Source organism: Lathyrus oleraceus, chromosome 2 (genome assembly GCF_024323335.1).
Source record: "Lathyrus oleraceus cultivar Zhongwan6 chromosome 2, CAAS_Psat_ZW6_1.0, whole genome shotgun sequence".
Taxonomy (NCBI): domain Eukaryota; kingdom Viridiplantae; phylum Streptophyta; class Magnoliopsida; order Fabales; family Fabaceae; genus Lathyrus; species Lathyrus oleraceus.
In genome coordinates this window covers 440,357,289-440,378,241 of record NC_066580.1, presented here as the reverse complement: position 1 = coordinate 440,378,241, position 20,953 = coordinate 440,357,289, and the positions used below count along the sequence as shown (strand labels likewise).

Sequence of the window (20,953 nt, the reverse complement as noted above, 5' to 3'; positions counted from 1 at the left end):
GCTAGCGGAGTTATCACAAGGAAAGAAGATTTCGGGGTTCATATGCAGTGATCTGGGGTCATTTGCGCGAAAGAAAAAATTCGGGGTTCAAGAAAAGCATAAAAAGAAGAGATATAATAATCCCCAGCTGATGTGGTGGTCAAGCCATGGTTATCCCTGTGTTACCATTTATTTTGGTATCCAGGTCGACGTTTTGTTTCGGTGATCAGGCCGACTCTCCTTCCGTACCAGACGGATATTTGTTTCGAGTTTGTTTCTTCGCCGATGCTGACAGGCGTTGTTAATTATCATCCCATCAGAGTGCAAATTGTTCGTCTGTTCTTGGTATTCAATCACTCTTCATCCTGATCATCCGAAAGCCGAGGCTATTCGTATCGACAGGTTCACAGTGGATTGAATAGGGGCAGCTGTAACACCTCAAAATTTGCCCTCTTCTCTTGGGACTAGCATTAACATATTGCATATCATTTTAGGTCATTAGGCATTGCATATTGCATATCATGTGGTTACATTGTGCAAGCCATACTCCCAAGTCTTGATCAGAAGATGAGGAAGTCAAAGTGCAAGCCTAGGGTTTATTGACTGATCATTGGCCATCTGAGGATTGGGCTGGAATTAGGGTTTTGTGATTCTCAAAGGATATTGGTCTTCATCTTGATTGCAATGATACATCATCATCATCAGGGTTGGATGTCATCAAGTGATTGGAGGCAGATTCCTTGAGATTAGGGTTTTGACCACTAGTCAATCCTAATCAGTTGCATTGGGCCAATCAGGGCATGATCAGGAGATGGGGTCTATGATGGTTATGGGGTTCATAATATGGTTATTTTGAGCTTATTGAGGCTAGGGTTTCATCCTTGGGCCATTTCATCAGGAGATTGGTGCTCAGTTGGATCAGTGCATGGCCAAATTCATCTATCAGTTGAAAAAGTCAATTGTGGTCAACTGTACATGATCTGATGGATTTGGAGGTGGAAATGAATTAGATACACTTCATTCATGTTGGAACAAGTGTTATTTGACATCTCAAAGCTTAAGAATGGAGAAAATCAAGTCAGGACAAAAACTGCCAAAAATAGAAAGTGACTTGTAATTGAAGTTTCCAAAAATGGAAAGTTTTTGACCTCAAAGCCACGTGTCCAAGGAAGCTTCAAATGAAAAATTGTTCAACATGAAATTTGTAGATCTTGTTCTCACCTTTCCAAAAAGTCTAAGAACTTGAAAATCCCATGTATGGTTGGAAAATTATGGCTCAGTGAATTTCAAAAATGACCCATAATCAGGAGGCCATAACTTCCACATGGATTGTCCAAATTGGAAGTTCTTTATATGCACAAACTCCATTTGACATGTACTTTCATGGTGCATAATTGGATTTTCTCAAAAGTGGCCAATGCAAAAAGTCAAATTTCAACTGGACAGTTAAATGGACCAAGGGCAAAATTGTCCAACTTGTGAAATAATTGGAATTTTTGAGTGGGGATTTTTGCTACACCTCATAAATGGTATTTGAAACTTGTTAGAATCATCATAACATGGCTAGGTTTCATGATTTGGAATTTGGCTTGTAAAATGAAATTGCAAAATTGGACAAAGTGCTATCACATGTGGAATTTCCAAAATATTCATCCAATGGGAGTGAAACAAGTTGCAACAGCTCACACATGTCATTTTGAGAGTGTGTGAGCTGTCCATGAGGTGGCAATGAGCTGGCTTTGGAAAATACCATTTTGCCCTTACTTGAAAATGACACTTTCACTAATCAAATGCAAGTTGGTTAATAAACATGATTAAGCTTGGATTAAGCATTCATATATAAACCTAATCATCCAATAATCATAAGAGAAAAACACATTTCCCAAAATCAGATCTCAAATTCTTGAAATTCTCTCAAATTCTCAAGAACACAAAAACCAAAAATTGACAAGAACTCTCTCATTTCTTGATCAATTTTCGAAATTCTCTTTGCTGCAAACTCCTCTCATCATCATCTCCAACTGTTTGTGAAGATTGGAAGGAAAGGAGCTCTGATTCGCAGTTGTACAAACTTGCTCCATCAATGGTGAATCACGATTTGGCGCAGTAGAAGCAATCTCTCTCGAACCTGAGCTTTGTATGCAACTTCTTGTAGCTTCTAGGCCATCTGTTTCAAGGAATCGAGCGTCGAAACTCCACGAATCGCAACTGCCTTCGAATTGAGGTTAGTATTCGAGTAACACGATTCTTCAACTGGTCATATGCGTTTTGTAGTGCGTTTCATGTAGGTCATGGTGATGCTTGTAGTTTTAGAAATGGATAGTCGTAGGTTACGAAATCTGGATTGGAAGTTTTGTAACCAAACCCTAACATGATCGATTCAGGAGATAGAGGAACAGTTAGGTTAAACTAGGTTGATATTCGTACTCTAGGTTAGAAGACGAGTCCAGCGGTTATTCATTTGCTCATTTTGGTGGAAGTTCATGGATCATCGTGTTTTTGCTTTTTCTGGCAATTTCTGGAATGGAACGATGAAGATTAAGCTGTTTGATCTGAAATTTGGTTTGAATTTTCAAATAAGGCGTTTACCGCCCCCGTATTTCCATAATTACCAATACTGCCACTGAATAATTCATTTAAATTATATTAATTCTAAAAAATTCTAAAAAATTCATAAACACTTTAGAAAATTCATAAAAAATTCATAAAAAATCAGAAAAATATAGGGATTTTTAGGTTGACTTCCTTGTTGACTGTAGAATTTTTTTGACCTATTGGTTGAAGTTGTGCATGGTAATATTTGTGTTTGACTTAGGTTTGTTTCACATGTGCTATATTTGATACATTCTACCATTTTGATTGGGAAATTCTCATATTCTAAAATAAATTCTTGAAAATTTTTGTGGTAATTGTAGACTGGTTGATGATGATTTACATGTACATTTTGTGAATTTTTGATTCCTGGTGATTGAGTTATGAATTTTGGAACTTAGGTGTGACAATTGGTGTCACACCTCATTATGTCAATTTGCTGGATTTATTTGAATGACCTAGGCTTGTTAGAATGATGTGAAATTTTGCATGATGGTTCATTAACATGTTAAGATGCTATGTGAATTTTTGTGGAATTTTATGTGGCATTTTCAAATTGATTGCTATTTTTCATCTCTGTTGGTCAAATGTGCAAGCTCATGTGACATATGTTGGTAGATCTTTTGTGAAATGCTCATATGGTATTGAATGATCATGAAATTTGGTAGGAATGTTATAGACACATTGTATGACATCCCTGTTTTGGTCTCATCCATTTCTTTATTTGTCTTCATGGATTTATGAATTTTTGAAGTGGCTGCATGTGTTGATGTTGTGATTTGGAGCATATAATTGTGTCTGTTTTTGTTGATTTTCATTGACATGGTTCCATTTGTCCAATTAAGCTAAAATTTGACATGCTAGACCTTGAACATGTGCTGTTTAGGTATAATTTATTTGGGGATTTTTGGAACTGTTTTGATATGGAATTGAATGCAATAGTTCTGTTTGGATGTTTGGTGTTCCATTTGAACTAGTTTGATTTGTTTTGTGCATAAAATGAACATGATGAATGATATGGACACGGGACTAGTTGTGTTGGCTCTTGTTTGACATTAATTTGAGTTTGGTTGGATATCCCTTGCTGTTTAGGAATTTTTCTTGCCTTTGGACCCTAGGCTTGGCCTAGTGGTCTAGTTGCTAACATTTGATTGAAATTTCAGGATGAAAAGGTGCAATGTGAATGGAGAATGATCCAAGTCAATTCAATTGATGTTGTTTGATGTTTGTACACTAACACAACTTTGTTTTGTAGGTTGTGAAGTTTGGGCTTGAGCTCATAGCTTGCCTTTGTTGTGCATTAGTTTGTATAGTCTGACTGATTAATACTTGCTGTTTATTTTTGTCTGTCTAAGTACTAACTGTGTTTGACTGTTTCCAGGTACTTTTAGTTGCTCAGTTCCTTGTGAACTTTTGCTTTGCTTTGCTTAAGCAACTTGCATTGAGGTATAACTTCCTAACTTCATGTAGTCTGGAGACCCGGTCTGTTATTTGACCGGGCAAATGTCTGAAGTCCTCCTTAAGAGGCAATGATTGTGGTTGTTTATTTTTCGTGCCAAGCAGGTGAAAGTCCTTTAAATAAGGCAATTGGTGGAAGGTAGGGGTATGCAGTCTATCCCCCACTATTCTGTGAGTCTTCTCCTTGTTCCCATTACATGGTTGTAGCATTGAGATTACAAGCCCAAGATCCGTGCAGTGCACGTTGTGTCAGAGTCTCTGAGTATAGAAGGGTTCCCCCATTCTGGACCCATGCTCATTTGTCAGAAGCTCTCCCTGGTTAGGGATAAGAGCTGTGAGGTCTGATCCTCACTTCATCCTTTCATCTGCTTCACCTTAGCCTCGTAATGGCAAGGTTAAGAGCAAACACAGCCCGTACAGACGACTTGCTGAGGCAGTCAAACCTATTGTGTGAGCCCACTTGTTTGGTTATAGTGCGTGCTATGTGGATATCTGTTTGAGATGCTTGTTCTCATTTGATGTATGCTTGAATTATTTTGTATGCTTGTATGCTTGCTTCTTTCCTGGATAGGAGTGGTTTGCTTATGCAAGTAGGATAGAAAACTGAACTTAGGGTAACGATGCATGACAACACTAGGCTCGAGTCCAGCTCCCTGGTAGTGCGTCTTCCCCCGGTTTCTGGCTGAAATCTTTTTCCCTTTCGGGGGAACTACATCGCCCTGATCCTTGTTCCAGACGAGGTATGTAGGCAGGTGGTCGTGCGAGACCACTCCGGGCAACCTTTTTCTTTTTGTGTGTGTTTACTTGTTATCTGATTGTGTTTTGGCTCGGATGCTGACGTAAGCCCAGTGATTGGCTGTCGGGCTCCACGTTTGCCCTTTTGAGTGTGTTTTGGTTCGGATGCCGACGTAATTCCATCTAGTGGTTGTCGGGCTCCATGTTTGCCACCCTTGTTTGTTTGTATGTTTTGTGTTGTTTGGCGTGCGTAAGCCGAACTACAGTGGCTCTGATTCTCGTTCCAGACGAGATATGTAGGCATAGGATGCGATGTCCTATCGAGCTCCCTTCTCTTAACCCCACCTGCGTTCCCTGTGTGTGTGTGTGATGTTTAGCAACCTTTTCTTTTCTTAGAACGTGGATCCCGTCGAGTACGACGGACGTGAGGGGTGCTAATACCTTCCCCTTGCGTAACCGACTCCCTTACCCTTTCTCTTTGGTCGCGAGACCATTTCCTTTCCAGGTTTCTCTGAGCGTTTCCTTTCCCTATCTTGGGATAAATAACGCGCAGTGGCGGCTCTGTGTGTGTTTTTATTTGAGTCCCGCCGGTTGTTTTTTCGCAGGATGCGACATGTGGGAGAAGAAACAACGAGGTCTCCGAGTGCCATCTCTCCACGAATGCATTAAGCATCTTGTGGTTGATCGTAGTATAACCGGTCATGCACAAGTCCTTCAGGCCAAATAAGGACAAAACTGATTGAAATCATTCCTCATTCAGCTGAGGCAACAATCTTTCTCCCGTGGTTAAGAAACTTCTGCAGATCACGTTCTTGAAATTTGTCAGAAACAATCAATTTCAAAAATTAAAATTAACGTCAAAATAAATAAATAATCCAACTAATGCTACCTCTATGTCCCAGATATGTCTGGCAATATGGTCTGGATACAAAGACAGTAAGGAAAAATCAACTGGACCACCTCCAAAAGCCTCTGGCTCGGCATCCGCAATAGCCTCACCCTCCGGAGGTGGCACTGGATCATCATGTGCAGCAGTATGAGGTGGAAGTGGATCAGCAACATCTACAGTAGGAGGTGGCACTGGTGAAACCTGACGCCTACGAGAGGATGGGGGACTGATGCGTCAGATGGTGAATCTCGTCTCCTACGGGAAGAAGAAGGTGGAGTGGCATGGGGAGAAGCATGAGCCCCATAAGTAGCAGCTTTGTCTGACCAGATGGACCAGGAGCATCCGGAACCTACTGACTTTTTTCCCTCCGAACAGATGCATGCTGAGAGGCCCTGCCATGCCTCAATCTATCATGTTTATCATCCATTATGTCTGTAAGTTAAAGTAAGACATACCTTTAGTGCAGGAAAACATGTTACGTAATATACTATCTGGTTGAATAACATATGAGCCAGCTATAGTGAGAGTCATGTTACTCAGTGTGATTCACCCACTTTCAATTCTTTTACCGTTTTCAGTGACATGATATTTATGCTAGATCCAAGATCACATATAGCATGTGGAATCTTCATTCCACCGATATTACAAGAAATAGAAAGCTTACCTGGGTGTTTTAACTTTGATGGCAAGGATTGAGGTACAACCATATCATCCTTTTCGGTCATGTTTACATGTTCCTTCACCACTTTCTCTTTCGTCCCCTTTAGTAATTCTTTCATAAATTTATCAAACTTAGGCATTAGTTCTAAAATTTCATGGAACGAAATACCTACCTGGAGAGTAGCTAGTATTTCCTGGGACTTCTCAAACATCTCTACCTCATTATCTTGAACCAGTTTCTTTTTTATTATCGGATATGGTGGTTTTATATCCTGTAAAGAAGGATTTGGTTCAGTCAGGATTTGCTTCTTTGTTCTTCTCTAGGGAGAGTTTTTATCAATGAGTTGATCAATGGTGACTCCTCTTTCCTCTTGGTCACCTTGATTGTTACCCTCCTCTTTTTCAATTCCACCTTCTTTTTCTCAATCACATCCTTTTAACTATTTCAGGTTTACCCTTTTCAGTAATTACACCAAAATCTGTTTCCACATCCTTGCATGTTTCATTCTTAGGATTGTCCATAGTGTTACCTATAAATCCCTCACTTGAGCTTGGCAAAACAACTATTTGTCTGGATAACTGAGCAATATGTGTTTCCAAATTCTTGATTGACTCATCATGGTTTCTACTCATAATTTCATGGTTCTTATTTACTTGATCAAAGCTACTTTGAGTGATTTTAATGAAATTTTGTAAGGTCTCTTCCAACTGTGACGGTTTCCTTTGAAATGAAGCTTGTTGGCTTTGTTGTATACCTTGGTTAACACTTGCATTTTGATTATTGCTCCAACGGAAATTTAGGTAAACTTTCCAACCCAGATTGTATGTGTAGGAATACGGACTATTCTTCTGAAAATTAGCAAATTGGACTTCTTCACTTGACCATTCCAATGAGCACATTCTATTCACATGTTCTTCTCCATAAAATTCACACCTAAGTGTTTGTACCTGGCTCACGTTAGCTTTACCTAAGCTGCTTTCAGCTAGCTTTTTATTTAACAATTCAATCTGAGCTAAAAGAGCAGTATGTGTATCAACAACTAACATACCTTTAGGCATTCCCACAGTTTCAATCTTGACCGAACTTTTGCTTTTTGAATGGTACTCATTCATACACATCTTTTCAATTAGGTCTTTCACGTGTGGTTCAGTCATTTGGCGGATGGTACCTCCTGCAGAATCATCTAATAACAGGTGAGTTTGATTCTTGAGATATTTAATGAAATTTTGCATCTGCTCCATATAATTCATGTTGTGATTTGGTGATCTGCGTAACAAAAGTTTAAATCTTTCCCAAGAGTCATAAAGTGACTCAACTTCCTGCTGCTCAAAATTCATAATTTCTGCTCGGCGATCGGTAAACTGAGTAGTAGTGAAGAATTTTTCTAGGAATTTATCCTCCAATTCCTTCCAAGTCTGATTTGTTTGATTAGGAAGGCACAGTAACCAAACTTTCGCTCTTCCAATCAGTGAGAACCCAAACAACATCAATGTAACATGGTCTTCAATGACATAAGTCAGTTTGCACATTGAAGTTGTTTCATAGAAGGGTGCAAGATGCGTCCACGAGTCTCTAATTGTGTTCCCGTCGAATGATTTTCTCTTAAACCTGAAAGTACAAAATTCTTAATATCAAAGTTAGCATGGTATGCCGGTACAAACCCTCTCGAAACCTGTCTTCATCGGTTCTTTTACAATAATCCCCCATAGTTAGGGGCGGTGCAACTGCTATGGTGACTTCCTCTTTAGAGTCAAAAGAACTTGATAGTTGCTCTTCTATTGATATTCTGTCATCCAGAGCTGCTTTTCTGAGAGCATATGCGGTTCTTTCAATTTCTGGATCCAATGGTATTAATGTTGACCCAGAAATACGCATACACAAACAAAAAATACCTCAATAGCATCATGATAACAAGAAAATAAAACAAAAATCAAAAATACTAAAAATAAAATGTTGCACAAACGTCACCTTGTTGAGATATCAATACTCCCTGACAACAACGCCAAAAATTTGATGACTTCTCGGCAAGTGTATCAACAACGTTGAAGTAATAAAAAGATCAAATTCACAAAAATTGCTTCTAATAAGACAAAATGTGTGCAATGTATAAAAACTAGTAAAAATGGAGGTTTTCGAGTTTCAGTGCGAAAAGTAAATAAGAGATTAAACAAAATTACGAAAGCGGTCAGGTTGTGTTTTAGAATCCCCTATTTCTCTATTGTTGAAGTTTGATGCCTTGTATGAGTGATCTTATCAATATAACCCCACGACGAATTAATAAAACCGTTATATCCGATCCCCCACGAAATAACTCACTAACCACTACTCGAAGCTTTCTTTCCCTAGTACGCCAGCGTAAGCAAGGTTAGGCAATGTATAGAATGTTAATTCCCCATGCCACTACTCGGGGTTTCCTATTCCTATTCAACCAGCGTAAGTACAATAATTATCCTAGGTCCAACACATAGACTAATGCTCAATATTCCCTATGTATCCAAAATCAATTTAAAAGAGTATCTCACATAAAAAGCATTAAGAACAATAAGCAATTGAATGACATTATAGATCAAAAGATTCATACAAAGACAAATCAACATAAAATCCAACAATATTGAAATAGGTTCATCATAACACAACTTAACCTAGAGGAGCTTAGCTACTCATAATCCAGATAACAATACCATAATTGATAGATGAAAATAACATACGAATTTCCTTGAAGTAATGGCCTCCAATGGCTTCGAATGCCCTAAAAATCACCCTTGATGCTCTCCAAATTATGCTTTGCTCTCCAATTTTTGTAACCCTTATTAAAGTGCCAAAATTCCCCTTAAAAAGAGCTCAAAATGGATCATACGCGTCACAAAAATCCCAGAAAAAGGGAACATCGTGCGTGATGATTTGCATCATGCGCACGATGCAACTTTTATGGCCCCTATTGCGCGCACGATGTTGTGCGATGGTGCATATGATTATTTCCAAAATTGCACTCTTTTTTGCTCATTTTTCACTCAATATTTTCACTAAGTCCACAATCTTCACACTTAGCTATTTTTTCCTTATTTTTTGGTATTTCTTCTTCATTTTGGCTCATCTTTAGCTTGTTTTGACCTGATTCTTTGACTAAATTCATGCAATGACGGGCTGTCATCAAATCCTCCATTAGAAAAGTGACCCGTGGCACTTGAGGAGGAGGGAGGAAAGGTTTTTTCTTCAACGCCCTATCTTTCTCTTTTCATTTATTTTATTATTTAAAAAAAGGGTTTTTGGTGATTAAATTAAAAATAAAACAAACAACATAAAATTAAACTAAAAACATAGTTAATTCTAATTAATTCTATCGATTATTTTGACTAAAAATCAAATTAAAAAGATAAAAATGAACAAAATCGAGTGCGAAAATGTTTGGAAAAATAAAATGAATGCACCAAAATGATCAACGTGAAATATACTTTTGTAAAACAGGAAAATTTTGATCAAGCTTTGAAGTAAAAAATGACCGGTTGAAAAGGCTCAGGTTGATCAACATGCGACTGCCAGAGGGGTAAAAATAAAATAAAACGAGCACTCCAGATTAAACTATGTGAAACGTAGATCAATAAAATTGATGTCTGTAAGTTCGATTTAAAAAAATTTCGCCCGCTAATTTTGTGTACATCTGAGAATCAGTTCAACCGATTTGTCTGTAGATTCAAAAATTTATTCTTATTGACATTAGGTTAGCTTAAAAAGATGCATGAGACGATGAAAATGCATGAAATACAATTAACTCAAATTTTTTATTTTAAAATAGAATGAAAGTTGACTGAATTTTGACTTTTATTGAATTAATGAATGGCTGACTAAACTCTGATGCAAATGCTTCGATGAATGAATGTTTATGACAAAATTGGGGTATGACAGACTCATCAGTGGTATCAGAGTCGTTGGTTTGAGTGAAGACTCGACTCACTTGTATCTAAAATCCTCTCCACATGATGGTGGGTAGGAGGCACGGGGCATGTACCGTTGAAAAAAGTGTCAAACGACGGTACAAGTCTATGTGGATGAAAGAGCTTCCGCTTGAGGGAAGTATTGTTGATAGACTCACAATTGAGAGCGAGTGTTGAAAAAACAAGTGTGAGTTGGAATTATTGAGAAACAAATGTGGAAAAGTTTCACATTTACTATAAAATTGGAGATTGAGCATTTTATAAGTGAGAGAACTCACACCAATATTATCTTAAGATTTTGGGTGAATATGTGGTATGTCTCTCACAAGCCGTCTTGCTCATAATATAGACCCCAATATAAAAATATTCTCTCATGATATTCCCCAAAGGATTGCTCACCCAATACTTTATGCTAAGAAAAATTATCCAATCTATTTCATCATCTATTTTAAATTCGATAGATCATACTAACTAACACTTACCACCTGAAAACATTATACTAAACTCAGAGTAAATTCACAATTTATAAACATATGACACCCTAACTCTTATGAATTCCTACAAAAATACTAGTAAATTTCAATTTATCATGAATAATCATACGATGGGTGAGATTTACTTGAGTGGGCATCTTATCAAGAAGTAGTTGACATAAAAAAAATAGCTAAATTGGAAGGAGCGAGAGACTTGCAGAGTTTTGCAAGAATTTATAGCTCTTCTCCTTATACATTTAGTAGTCCTAGAAGAACTAACCGCCAACAAATCATACACTAAATTACTCCCATCATTCTCTTTTATAAGCAAATTTTGACTTTTAGGTTCATTTAATAATTGATGTATTTGATTTATATATAGTTCAAATACATTATTTATTCAATGAATCTAAAAGTTAAAATTCACTTATAAAAGAGAATGGATGGAATAACATAATACTAACCACTTAGATGGGGATCCATCAAGGTTACCTATTTTCCATCACATATACAATTCTTTGACCTAACAATTGCAACAAGTCATCTACCACCTTTTCTCCATTTAAAATCTCACACCACCTAACAACTAACAATTGCAACAAGTCAGCCACCACCTTTCCTCCGAGTAAAATCTCAAACCCACCAAATTGATCATAATTACGAGAATTATCAATACTTATAGTGTTGTTTGTTGGTTTGAAATAAAAAATAAAGCCTAAGAAATTGACTATTTAAAGTTGAATCTCCTTAGTTGATATCTTTCAAAAACCTAATTAAATGCTTATTCTATACCACTCAGCCACTTCAAGAGAGAATGGATATTCTAAGGTAGACTCCACATATGCACATACAACTGTCAAAATGAATTATCCGATCCTAAACGGGTCGGCCGTAATAGACCTCAGATTTTTTAATGTCGAGTTGAAAAACACCTTATTATATTATAACCTCAAATATATATATATATATATATATATATATATATATATATATATATATATATATATATATATATATATATATATATATATATATATATATATATATATATATATATATATATTCAGATTCGGTCTTATACGGGTTGCGGGCTACCCAACCCCGTCCAACCCTGGTTGTGGGCTACCCGACCCTAAATGGATCATTTATTTATTATTTTTATTTTTAAAAAATTTTAAAATCTCATAATTTTTATTATATAAATTATATTACTTTAAAGTATTATATTATATTTTTAAAAAATCTAACATATTTTTAGATATAATATAAATTTTAAATTGTTCAAAATTATACACAAATATCTAACGTATCATAAATTAATAAAATGCAATAAAGTTGTAAAGTGGAACATGAAATAATTAAATATTAATTTATTTATATTAATGTATAATATTTAACATGACAAATTTGAATATAAGTTAGTGATATCTCATAACCCAATCTATGACTTTTGACCGAAACAACATATACATTAGTATAATTTTTAGAATTTTTAATTATGCAACCAAACATTACTACATATTATTGTAATTAATGATTATTAATGATCATTGGTGTGTTCCAAAATAAAAATAAAAATTACAATTGAGGAAATGAACATTCAATGCATATGAAATAGTCTCATTTAGAAAGTTTAATTCATTTTAATGATCTTTATATAGAGTTGTATTTATTAACTAAACAAATGAGTTAAAAGAGGATAAAGTGTCACATGAACAAGTGTGGTAATCTAAGTCTTATGCCACTTGTCACCTTCACACTTCCCCTCGCTGGTACTGGTGTCGCCACTGACTCAAGGAACGTGGACGTGGAAGCCCTAATGGCGGCTTGTAGGCGGTACTTGAGCCTTTATGCATGACGCATCGAAGCAAGGTCGGTTCTCGGTCGACTTGCCACACATGCTATAGTCGTTGCTCAAGTTTTTTTGTAGTCGTTACTTCAGTTTGTTATTATTTGAATTCAAATATTTAAGGTGAAATATTGCTGAAAGGATGTGTTTCATCAATGATTACAACCTTATGAAATAACACTACTTAGCCTATAAATATACCATTTTAGATTCAAAAAAGACATAACCTTAAAAAATACTATCCTCTTTAGGGTAAAATTCTATATTTTCATCTTCCTTATATTTGAGTTTTCATTGTCTTATGCAAACTCGATTATAAGCTAAATTATCCTGGGTATTCATGCGCGTAACCTCTAAGACATATATAGAGTGCTTGAAATATTATTGTGAAAGTGATTACATGCACAATTCTAGCATTGATCCATTTAACTTATAATATTTATCTAACACTCATGGTCCATACGAATTTACCCTAATGGGTAAGGACCTTTTAGAGTCGGACTAAAAATTCCTTCTAAAATTCAAATCTAATTTTAAAGCTAAAAACCTATGTTTTATGGGGCTTTTTGGGCCGCCAATGTTGGCTACCCCATTTTGACAATTCTATATAATAAATTAAAGACATCTCTTCCACACGTAGAGAACTAAGGCGACTCTACTTATCGAAAAAGAAGAAAAAATACTAGAGAAAAAAGACTATGCACTGACATTGTAAAATATTTTTACATTGTCAACCAATCAGAGACGTGCATCCCGCCAAATCACACATTTAATTTTAAAATACTTATATGACATGACAGAACATTATAATTTTATTGGATGATGGTGTAAAGAAAGTTTACACTAATAATGCACTACCTTAATCTCAAAATACTAAAGAATTTGGCAACAAACACATTTTGCCAGAAAGACGGTCCACGTACTAGGATCTCCTATTTATTCCGTTATTTGCTAATATGCTTTTACTCCAAACTATTCACTTCGATTTAAAATACGTCATTTTTACAAAAAAAAAATTATTTATTCTAAAATAAATATTACTTTTAACTTTTAAAAAACTATAATTTTTTATTTCTCATCATATCATCTAATCAATTCTTTTAATTTATTATTTTCTTATTTTATATTTATAATAATTAAAATATATTAATAATTAATAAAGAATAATTTAATAAAGTTATAATTCATTCTCTTTTATTTATTATTTTTTAATTAGTGTAAAATATTTAAATATGACACTTATTTTAGAAAACTTATTTTAGAATAGAAAGATTATGTTTTACAAAATATTTTTGAAATACGGTGTCTCTTTTAGTTACCTATATATTCTATTAATATCTTTTTATCTTGTTTTGGTCTAGTCTCGTGGTATCTTTATACTTGTTTTTCTTCATTTCTTAACCAATTGTGGTGCTGCAAATAATTTGTAAAATATTCAGTATTAGTATGACCATAGTTGAAATGAAATATCATTTCTATTGCTTGATGCCTTAGCATTTCACGAGTCTTTTATCTCAAATTTTTTTAATTGTAAAAAGTAACTAGTTTTTTTAATAAAAGAAACAAACTTTCTAACCAATAAAATACTGCATCACAATCACAAGAAACAAAGTATCAATCAAATAGTGTATGTTGTAGGGTTTAAAAAAGAGTCCACCATCGAAAATGGTATCTTGCATAATAATTTATCAAAATTTAAGGCATAAACATGTGATGCTAGACATGTGAGATCCATTGGTAAATGGCATCCTGAAGCAAGAGTCACAACAATAAGGGACAACAATCACATGGAATTAATAAGTAGCACTATATTAGAAATAAATAAAGAAATGTTAATTCCTTCAAATGCACAACTTTATTCTTCATTATTCATCTCTCATATATTCCCTTTATGTAAACTCGTAGCCGTCCTTTTTTCTAAGTCTATTTCAAGTTTCCTTCTATATATACTCCAGGTCCACTCCTCTCCGCCCTACACTCGATTCTTCGATTCATCTTTATTACTACTTCCGTTTCTTCGTTTTTCCGTTTTTATTATAAATCGTTTTGAAAAAATATTTTGTATACACAATATAAGATATTTTATAATATCAATGAATCATTAATGTTATTTTTTCTATTATATTCTTAAATATTTATTATTCTCTCATATCAATTATACTAATTTATCTTTTTAATACCATTAATGAATAACAATTTTGTAAAACCCTTCATAATTTATCTTTTTCATACAATAATTATTATATTTTTTAATACGTGTAAAAAGTAAAAAACAATTTATAATAAAAAACAGAGGGAATATTATTTAACTATTGTTTTATATTTATATACTATAATAATAATAATAATAATAATAATAATAATAATTATTATTATTATTATTATTATTATTGATATTATTATTACTATTCATAACGATAATATAAGTTAATTAAAAAACTCTTAAATAATTTATATTTAAGTTCAATTTTAAGAATGTAATTAAAATTATTTAAAGTGTTGTTTTCGATGGAAAGTGATACATAAAAGAGTGTGGCTTATTTATAAAAAGTAATATTCATTGAATTATTAAAAATGGTTAAGGTATAAAATTCTATAAAAATTAATGATATTAAATTGTAGTAGCTTGAGGAGCAATTTTAGTAATATAATTTTTATCTATAATAATTTAATATAGCTAATTGCTATTTAGGTACATACTTGAATTGAAAAAAGTCGCATAATTACTTTATTATAGGCATTTGTTGCAAATTGTTTGCATTATATTTGGACCGGGGATTGACATGTATAAGATGAAATAAAGAGAAGTAAACATCTATATTTATAAGATTTGATATTTGATAAACTATGAACTGATATTTATAGGTTATCTGATGAGAAATAAATATTTATGTTTTATCAGATTTGACATTTGATGGACTATGGACTGACATGCATATGTTGATCTGATGATAAGTAAATGCTTATGCCTTTATTAGACTCGACACTTAGTGGATTGATATGTGTGACCATGCCACATATAGCAAGTCTAACTCAATTCAAGCATTTTGATGTGCTTAACTCAATTTGAACATTCATTCTATTTTGAATTTTCACTTTTATAGATAAATCAAATTTCAATATAAAGCTCCTCTTGGGATTTCCATATATCATGTTACGTGTTTGACTCAGACGAATGACGTAAGATGAATATGCTAAACTCTATGCTCTTGTATGGAAGAGTGAAATAAGTCGTGTGTGCTCAACTTCCCACTCCTGTCCGGACAATTGTATGAACCTTAGAGGTAAAACCTAATGGATCTGGTCACATAGAATAGCTCATTAGACAAGATGGATTATAAAATGACTTAGGAGAAATAATGTATTCTATAATTAATAATTTTTTGAGAGGACTTTTGGTATTCTATCTTAAGTTTTTTATTGAGTAGTTTATCCATAAGAATTATCTTGTGTTTACATACGTTAGCAATATTCAACGTCCAACCGCATAACTTTCTACCTTGATTTTTTGTCTTTGATGGAATATTTAATCTCAAATTTGATTGTGATGTTCTTGACTTCGACCCTAACAATATCCATAATAATTCTTGTTTAAAATTATTTGGAAGTGAAATGTTTCAACTTTTATATGTATTTCTTTGTAAAAAAATGTACATATAGAACTCATAACTTATGAGGAACAATGTGGAAGAGGTGTGATTATTGACAACTTATGTCCTAAATGTAATCTTGGACAAGAATCAATCTCGCATGTTGTTTGAGATTACAATGATCTAAAACCTTTATAGGATAATCTCATAAAACTTGACTATTGGAACAAGTTTTTTAGTTTAAGTACTCTCAGTGTGGCTATAAAGAAACCTATATCCAACAATTTGGATAACACTCTTTGGCTATAGAACCTCATTTTTGAAGTGTTGTCAATTATATTTGGAAAAACTATAATTCTCTCATATTTTTGCAGCAGATATGTGTCATATTCTTTAATATGGAATCTTGAATCAAGAAAATGCATAGTTGTCGAAACAATACATAAAGATTAGAGATAACAACACTATTGGAGTAAACCACTTCCTGAGATTCTCAAAATGTCCGTTGATGGTGGTCACTTTTTTTCCTAATGGTTCGTCGACATGTGAGGTATTCTTAGAAATCATAATAGTGATTTTGTGAAGGTTTTTTTCCTTACAAGACTAATTCAAACAATTCCATCTTTTGTTAAAATTTGGACTTCAGTGAACGTATATATAGAAAAGGTGATACACGTGTAAACTTATTTGACATTATCAAATAATAACGTTTATATATTCCATCAAATCAGATTAAAAATTCTAAACTATTTATATAATATAATAAAAAAATATTTTTATTTGATGATAGTATAAAACCTTTTTAAACATTAAGGATCACCGATAAATCTATATATATATATATATATATATATATATATATATTATTAAATAAGTAGAAATATTAAACCTAATAAATAACGACCTTGATGTATGGCGTATATAAAATCGTCACATAAAAACCAGACAAACCGCCGACCTTTCACATTGGCGGTTTATGTATACATGTGCACTGCTAATGTGGGCCCATGACACGTGCCCTTTGCTTTTTGGGCTATGCCCTATGGGCCTTGACCCCACAAATCTCTATATATTCACTTCTTCAATCTCACTAAATTCTAAATAAAAGACACCAATTCACCACTTCATCAATTTTCACCTTCTCATTAATTCCTCTATTGCCAATTTTCCAATTATGGCTTCTTCTACTCAATTTGCTACCACTTTGGTCGCCCTAATTCTGCTTCAATACCTAATAGGTAAACCATTCATACAACAACCTATTTTGTTTTTTCCTTTCCTTATTAATATGTTTATTGTGTCTTACGTTGTTGTTTTTTTTAACATGTTATTATTACAGGTTCATATTCAACGACATTCACAATCGTTAACCAGTGCAGTTACACAGTTTGGCCAGGAATTTTATCCGGCGCCGGGACAGAACCTTTCTCCACCACCGGTTTCGCTCTTCAACCCGGCGAGTCCAATGCTCTCGCCGTACCACCTTCATGGTCCGGCCGTCTATGGGGACGAACCCTCTGCTCACAAGATTCCACCGGGAAATTCTCATGCATAACCGGCGATTGTGATTCCTCCACCATCGAATGTGCAGGCAAAAACGCCATACCTCCTGCTTCCTTAGCGGAGTTCACTCTCAACGGCGCCGGAGGACTTGATTTCTTCGACGTCAGTCTCGTCGACGGTTACAACCTCCCTATACTAATCGAACCACATGGACAAACCGGCGGAGGAAACTGCACGGCGACGGGTTGCTCCGTCGACTTAAACGCGGCGTGTCCAACAGAGTTGAAAGTGATGAGTAGTAGCGACGGTGGAGAGAGCGTGGCGTGTAGAAGCGCGTGTGAAGCTTTTGGGGATCCGCAATATTGCTGTAGTGGCGCCTACGGTTCGCCAGATACATGTAAACCAAGTTCCTACTCGCAGTTTTTCAAGAGCGCGTGTCCACGCGCTTATAGTTACGCCTATGACGATGGATCTAGCACTTTCACGTGTGCCTCGGCTGATTATACCATCACTTTTTGCCCAACACTTTCCACAGGGTAATTTTTTTTCTTATAACATTTTTCAAAAATATTAATGATTCAATTAACGATTAAATTTCCAATCCTTAGTTGTCAAAACGTGTTTTTATATGACTTTTTTAAAATTAATCATTGAGATTAAGAAATTTAATTTTAATTTTGTTTATATATGCACCGTCCCATGCCAGATGTAGCATCTATAATAATATAACATTCCGTGTATGATATGGTTTTGGTTAGCTAGATTTTTTGTGTGTTGAAGTTTGATTGCAACGTTTTGAAAATTCTTGTTTGAATGTGAATGCAGTTCAATCAAATCTGGGAACGAGAAATATCCGGTACCGGCGGGGGATGTATCTGGTGTCCGACATGTAGATCAGAGAGGCAACAACCTAGTGACTATTATTGTTGCGTTTGTTTTGATGGTCTTGGTGGTTGACCGGTTGTGGTAGTAAGTAACTCAATTTGTGGTTCAATTCTAATGTCATCAAACATCATGGCTGGTGAGAAATTTGGTGTGGTGTGACTTTCTGTCACAAAATTGCTTAATCAACTTGAATTCATCCGAATTTAAGAGTTTGGTTACTAGCAACTTGGTATTTCACAGATTGGAACTTCTCAACTTGAACAACAACAAAATTAATTTATTGGTTTTTTTTTTCCTTCCATTTGTTAGCAATTTTAATTAGTTGTATCTCTAGGAAGTTTAACTAGAAACAGAATTAGGCGGGTAGCATGGTTACATCAGCTCACAAGATTCATGCCATTCCTATGTTGTCCTCTATCTGAAGTGACAAATTTAGATATTTTAGGAAATTTATTAAATATATCTGTAGGATCAATTTGCTCTCCAATTGTAACTATGAATTAAAATAAAGGAGGAGTATACTTTTGATTAGCTGTGCCTGTTATTTTATTCAAATATTTGATTTGTTTTGTTTGGCTTCGGTTACTTTTTCATTAGTTGAATTGTACTTTTAGCCTTTTATCCACCACAAGTTTCAAGAGAAGACGTTTTATTCAAAGCACTAGTGTTACTTTTTTTTTCTTAACAAAAGTTTCAAGAAAGCTGAAAGATGGAGAAGAAGAATGAAAAAAAAAGAAATAGAGAAGACTTTAAACTGAATTATGTTTCAGTGAGGTTCATAATTTACTTCATACACAGTTGTTTATATATACAATTAAAACTCAATCAAAATTACCCAAAACGTAAAATAAAAAATCACAAATTACATTACATAACACTATTATATGTTGTAAGCTGACTATTATAACTTCGACTAGCTGCTTCAATTTAGTCAAATAATATCTATCAACCAGAACATCGAATTACAATTTTTAACACACCTGTTAATTCGTGTTCTCAAGACCTTTCATTCTGATGATTCTCTTCAACTCGTCAAACCTGATTTTTTTCAGGGGTTTGTGAGTATGTCAGCTAATCGCACTTATGTCTTGCAATGCTCAAGTTCAAGCTTTCATTTCTTGGCTTGATCCCTCAGAAAATGATATCTTCTATCTATATGCTTACTTCAACCATGACATATTGGATGGTTCCCCAGGTCAATAACTGACTTGTTGTCGACAAACAACTTCATTTTCCTAGGTTCCATTATCTTGAGCGCTTCGAGCAATATCTCTATCCATGTTGTTTGGCATGATGCATATGATGCAGCCACATACTCAACTTCACATGATGACAAAGCCACAATGTTTTGCTTCCTTGAGCTCCATGAGATTGAAGCGCCTTCAATCATGAATATGTATCCTGTAGTACTCTTCTTTTCGTCTTGATCTCCACTGAAATATGAATTAGTGTAGCCATATACTTCTACTTTTGTGTTGGTCTTCGTCTGCCTTCGCATCATCACACTTTGATCAATCTTACCCTTTATGTATCTTAACCCCCTCTTAACTGCAGCGAGATGATATTCTTGGGGTTTCTCCATGAATCTACTTAACAATTCGACACTTTGACAAATGTATGACCTGGTATTATAAATATACCTCAAGGATCCCAGGATTTGTTTCTACAATGTCGCACTTACAAACTCATCATTTGTCTCCTTCTTCAACTTTGCTCCAGTTTCTAATGGCGTGGCAGCTGCATTATAGTTGCTCATCTTGAACCTCTTCAAGATATTTTGGGCATACTTCTTTTGGTGCAGGAAAACTCATTCACCCATGTCTTTGAACTCCATCTCTAAGAAATATGACAAATTCCCTAGGCCGAATATTTTAAACTCTTGCATCAGCTTCTTCTTGACTTTTCTTATCTCGACTTCGTCTACACCTGTAATCAACAAATCATCAACATACAGGCATATATGATGATTCGACTGACCCTGTCTGCATCATTAACATGCACTCCATGTTCAGAGACACACTTCGTGAAACCTGCTTCGATCACGAAGCCATATATTCTCTTACTCCAATCTCTTGGAGCTTGCTTTAAACCATGGAGAGTTTTCCTTAATATGTACACCTTAGACTCCTGCCATTTGATTTAGAATCTTGGTGGTTGACTGACATAGACTTCTTTTTCCAAATGTCCATTAAGAATGTTGATTTTACATCCAACTGATGTATCTTCCACCCTTTGTATGTTGTTGTCGACACAACAATCATGATTGTCTTCAGCCTTGCAACTGATGTGTAAACTTCGTCAAAATAAATACCAGGTTTTTGTAGAAAAGCTCTCGCCACTACTATTTCCTTATACTTGGCAATTTCTCCATTCGCCTTCGTTTCAGCTTGTAAACCCACTCCACATC

General features: G+C 34.7%; 3 protein-coding genes across 3 annotated transcripts; 1 reads left to right on the top strand and 2 right to left on the bottom strand.

Annotated features, from left to right (window-relative positions):
- Positions 1-5,516: 5,516 nt before the first annotated feature.
- Positions 5,517-8,189, bottom strand: LOC127123611 (uncharacterized). Its single transcript, XM_051053812.1, has 6 exons — positions 7,987-8,189; positions 6,755-7,922; positions 6,204-6,585; positions 6,007-6,085; positions 5,654-5,861; positions 5,517-5,561 (listed from the first exon to the last, which is right to left on the bottom strand). The coding sequence occupies exons 1-6, from the start codon at positions 8,187-8,189 to the stop codon at positions 5,517-5,519; spliced, it is 2,085 nt and encodes a 694-aa protein (XP_050909769.1).
- Positions 8,190-17,229: 9,040 nt separating this feature from the next.
- Positions 17,230-19,077, top strand: LOC127120142 (pathogenesis-related thaumatin-like protein 3.5). The gene is made up of 3 exons (XM_051050538.1): positions 17,230-17,396; positions 17,498-18,197; positions 18,487-19,077. Exons 1-3 carry the CDS (start codon positions 17,333-17,335, stop codon positions 18,629-18,631), a joined length of 909 nt encoding a protein of 302 aa, XP_050906495.1. The 5' UTR covers positions 17,230-17,332; the 3' UTR covers positions 18,632-19,077.
- A 634-nt stretch (positions 19,078-19,711) lies between these two features.
- LOC127123610 (secreted RxLR effector protein 161-like) lies at positions 19,712-20,128 on the bottom strand. Its single transcript, XM_051053811.1, has one exon. It carries the CDS (start codon positions 20,126-20,128, stop codon positions 19,712-19,714), a length of 417 nt encoding a protein of 138 aa, XP_050909768.1.
- Positions 20,129-20,953: the final 825 nt, after the last annotated feature.

Coding starts and splice junctions, on each gene's coding strand:
- LOC127123610 (XM_051053811.1), bottom strand. CDS start 20,128: ATGGAGAAACCCCAAGAATATCATCTCGCTGCAGTTAAGAGGGGGTTA.
- LOC127120142 (XM_051050538.1), top strand. CDS start 17,333: ATGGCTTCTTCTACTCAATTTGCTACCACTTTGGTCGCCCTAATTCTG. Junction 17,397..17,497: donor TCTGCTTCAATACCTAATAG/GTAAACCATTCA, acceptor TTATTATTACAG/GTTCATATTCAACGACATTC. Junction 18,198..18,486: donor TGCCCAACACTTTCCACAGG/GTAATTTTTTTT, acceptor ATGTGAATGCAG/TTCAATCAAATCTGGGAACG.
- LOC127123611 (XM_051053812.1), bottom strand. CDS start 8,189: ATGCGTATTTCTGGGTCAACATTAATACCATTGGATCCAGAAATTGAA. Junction 7,923..7,986: donor AAAAGAACCGATGAAGACAG/GTTTCGAGAGGG, acceptor TTGTACTTTCAG/GTTTAAGAGAAAATCATTCG. Junction 6,586..6,754: donor AAAAGGGTAAACCTGAAATA/GTTAAAAGGATG, acceptor CCTTCTTTACAG/GATATAAAACCACCATATCC.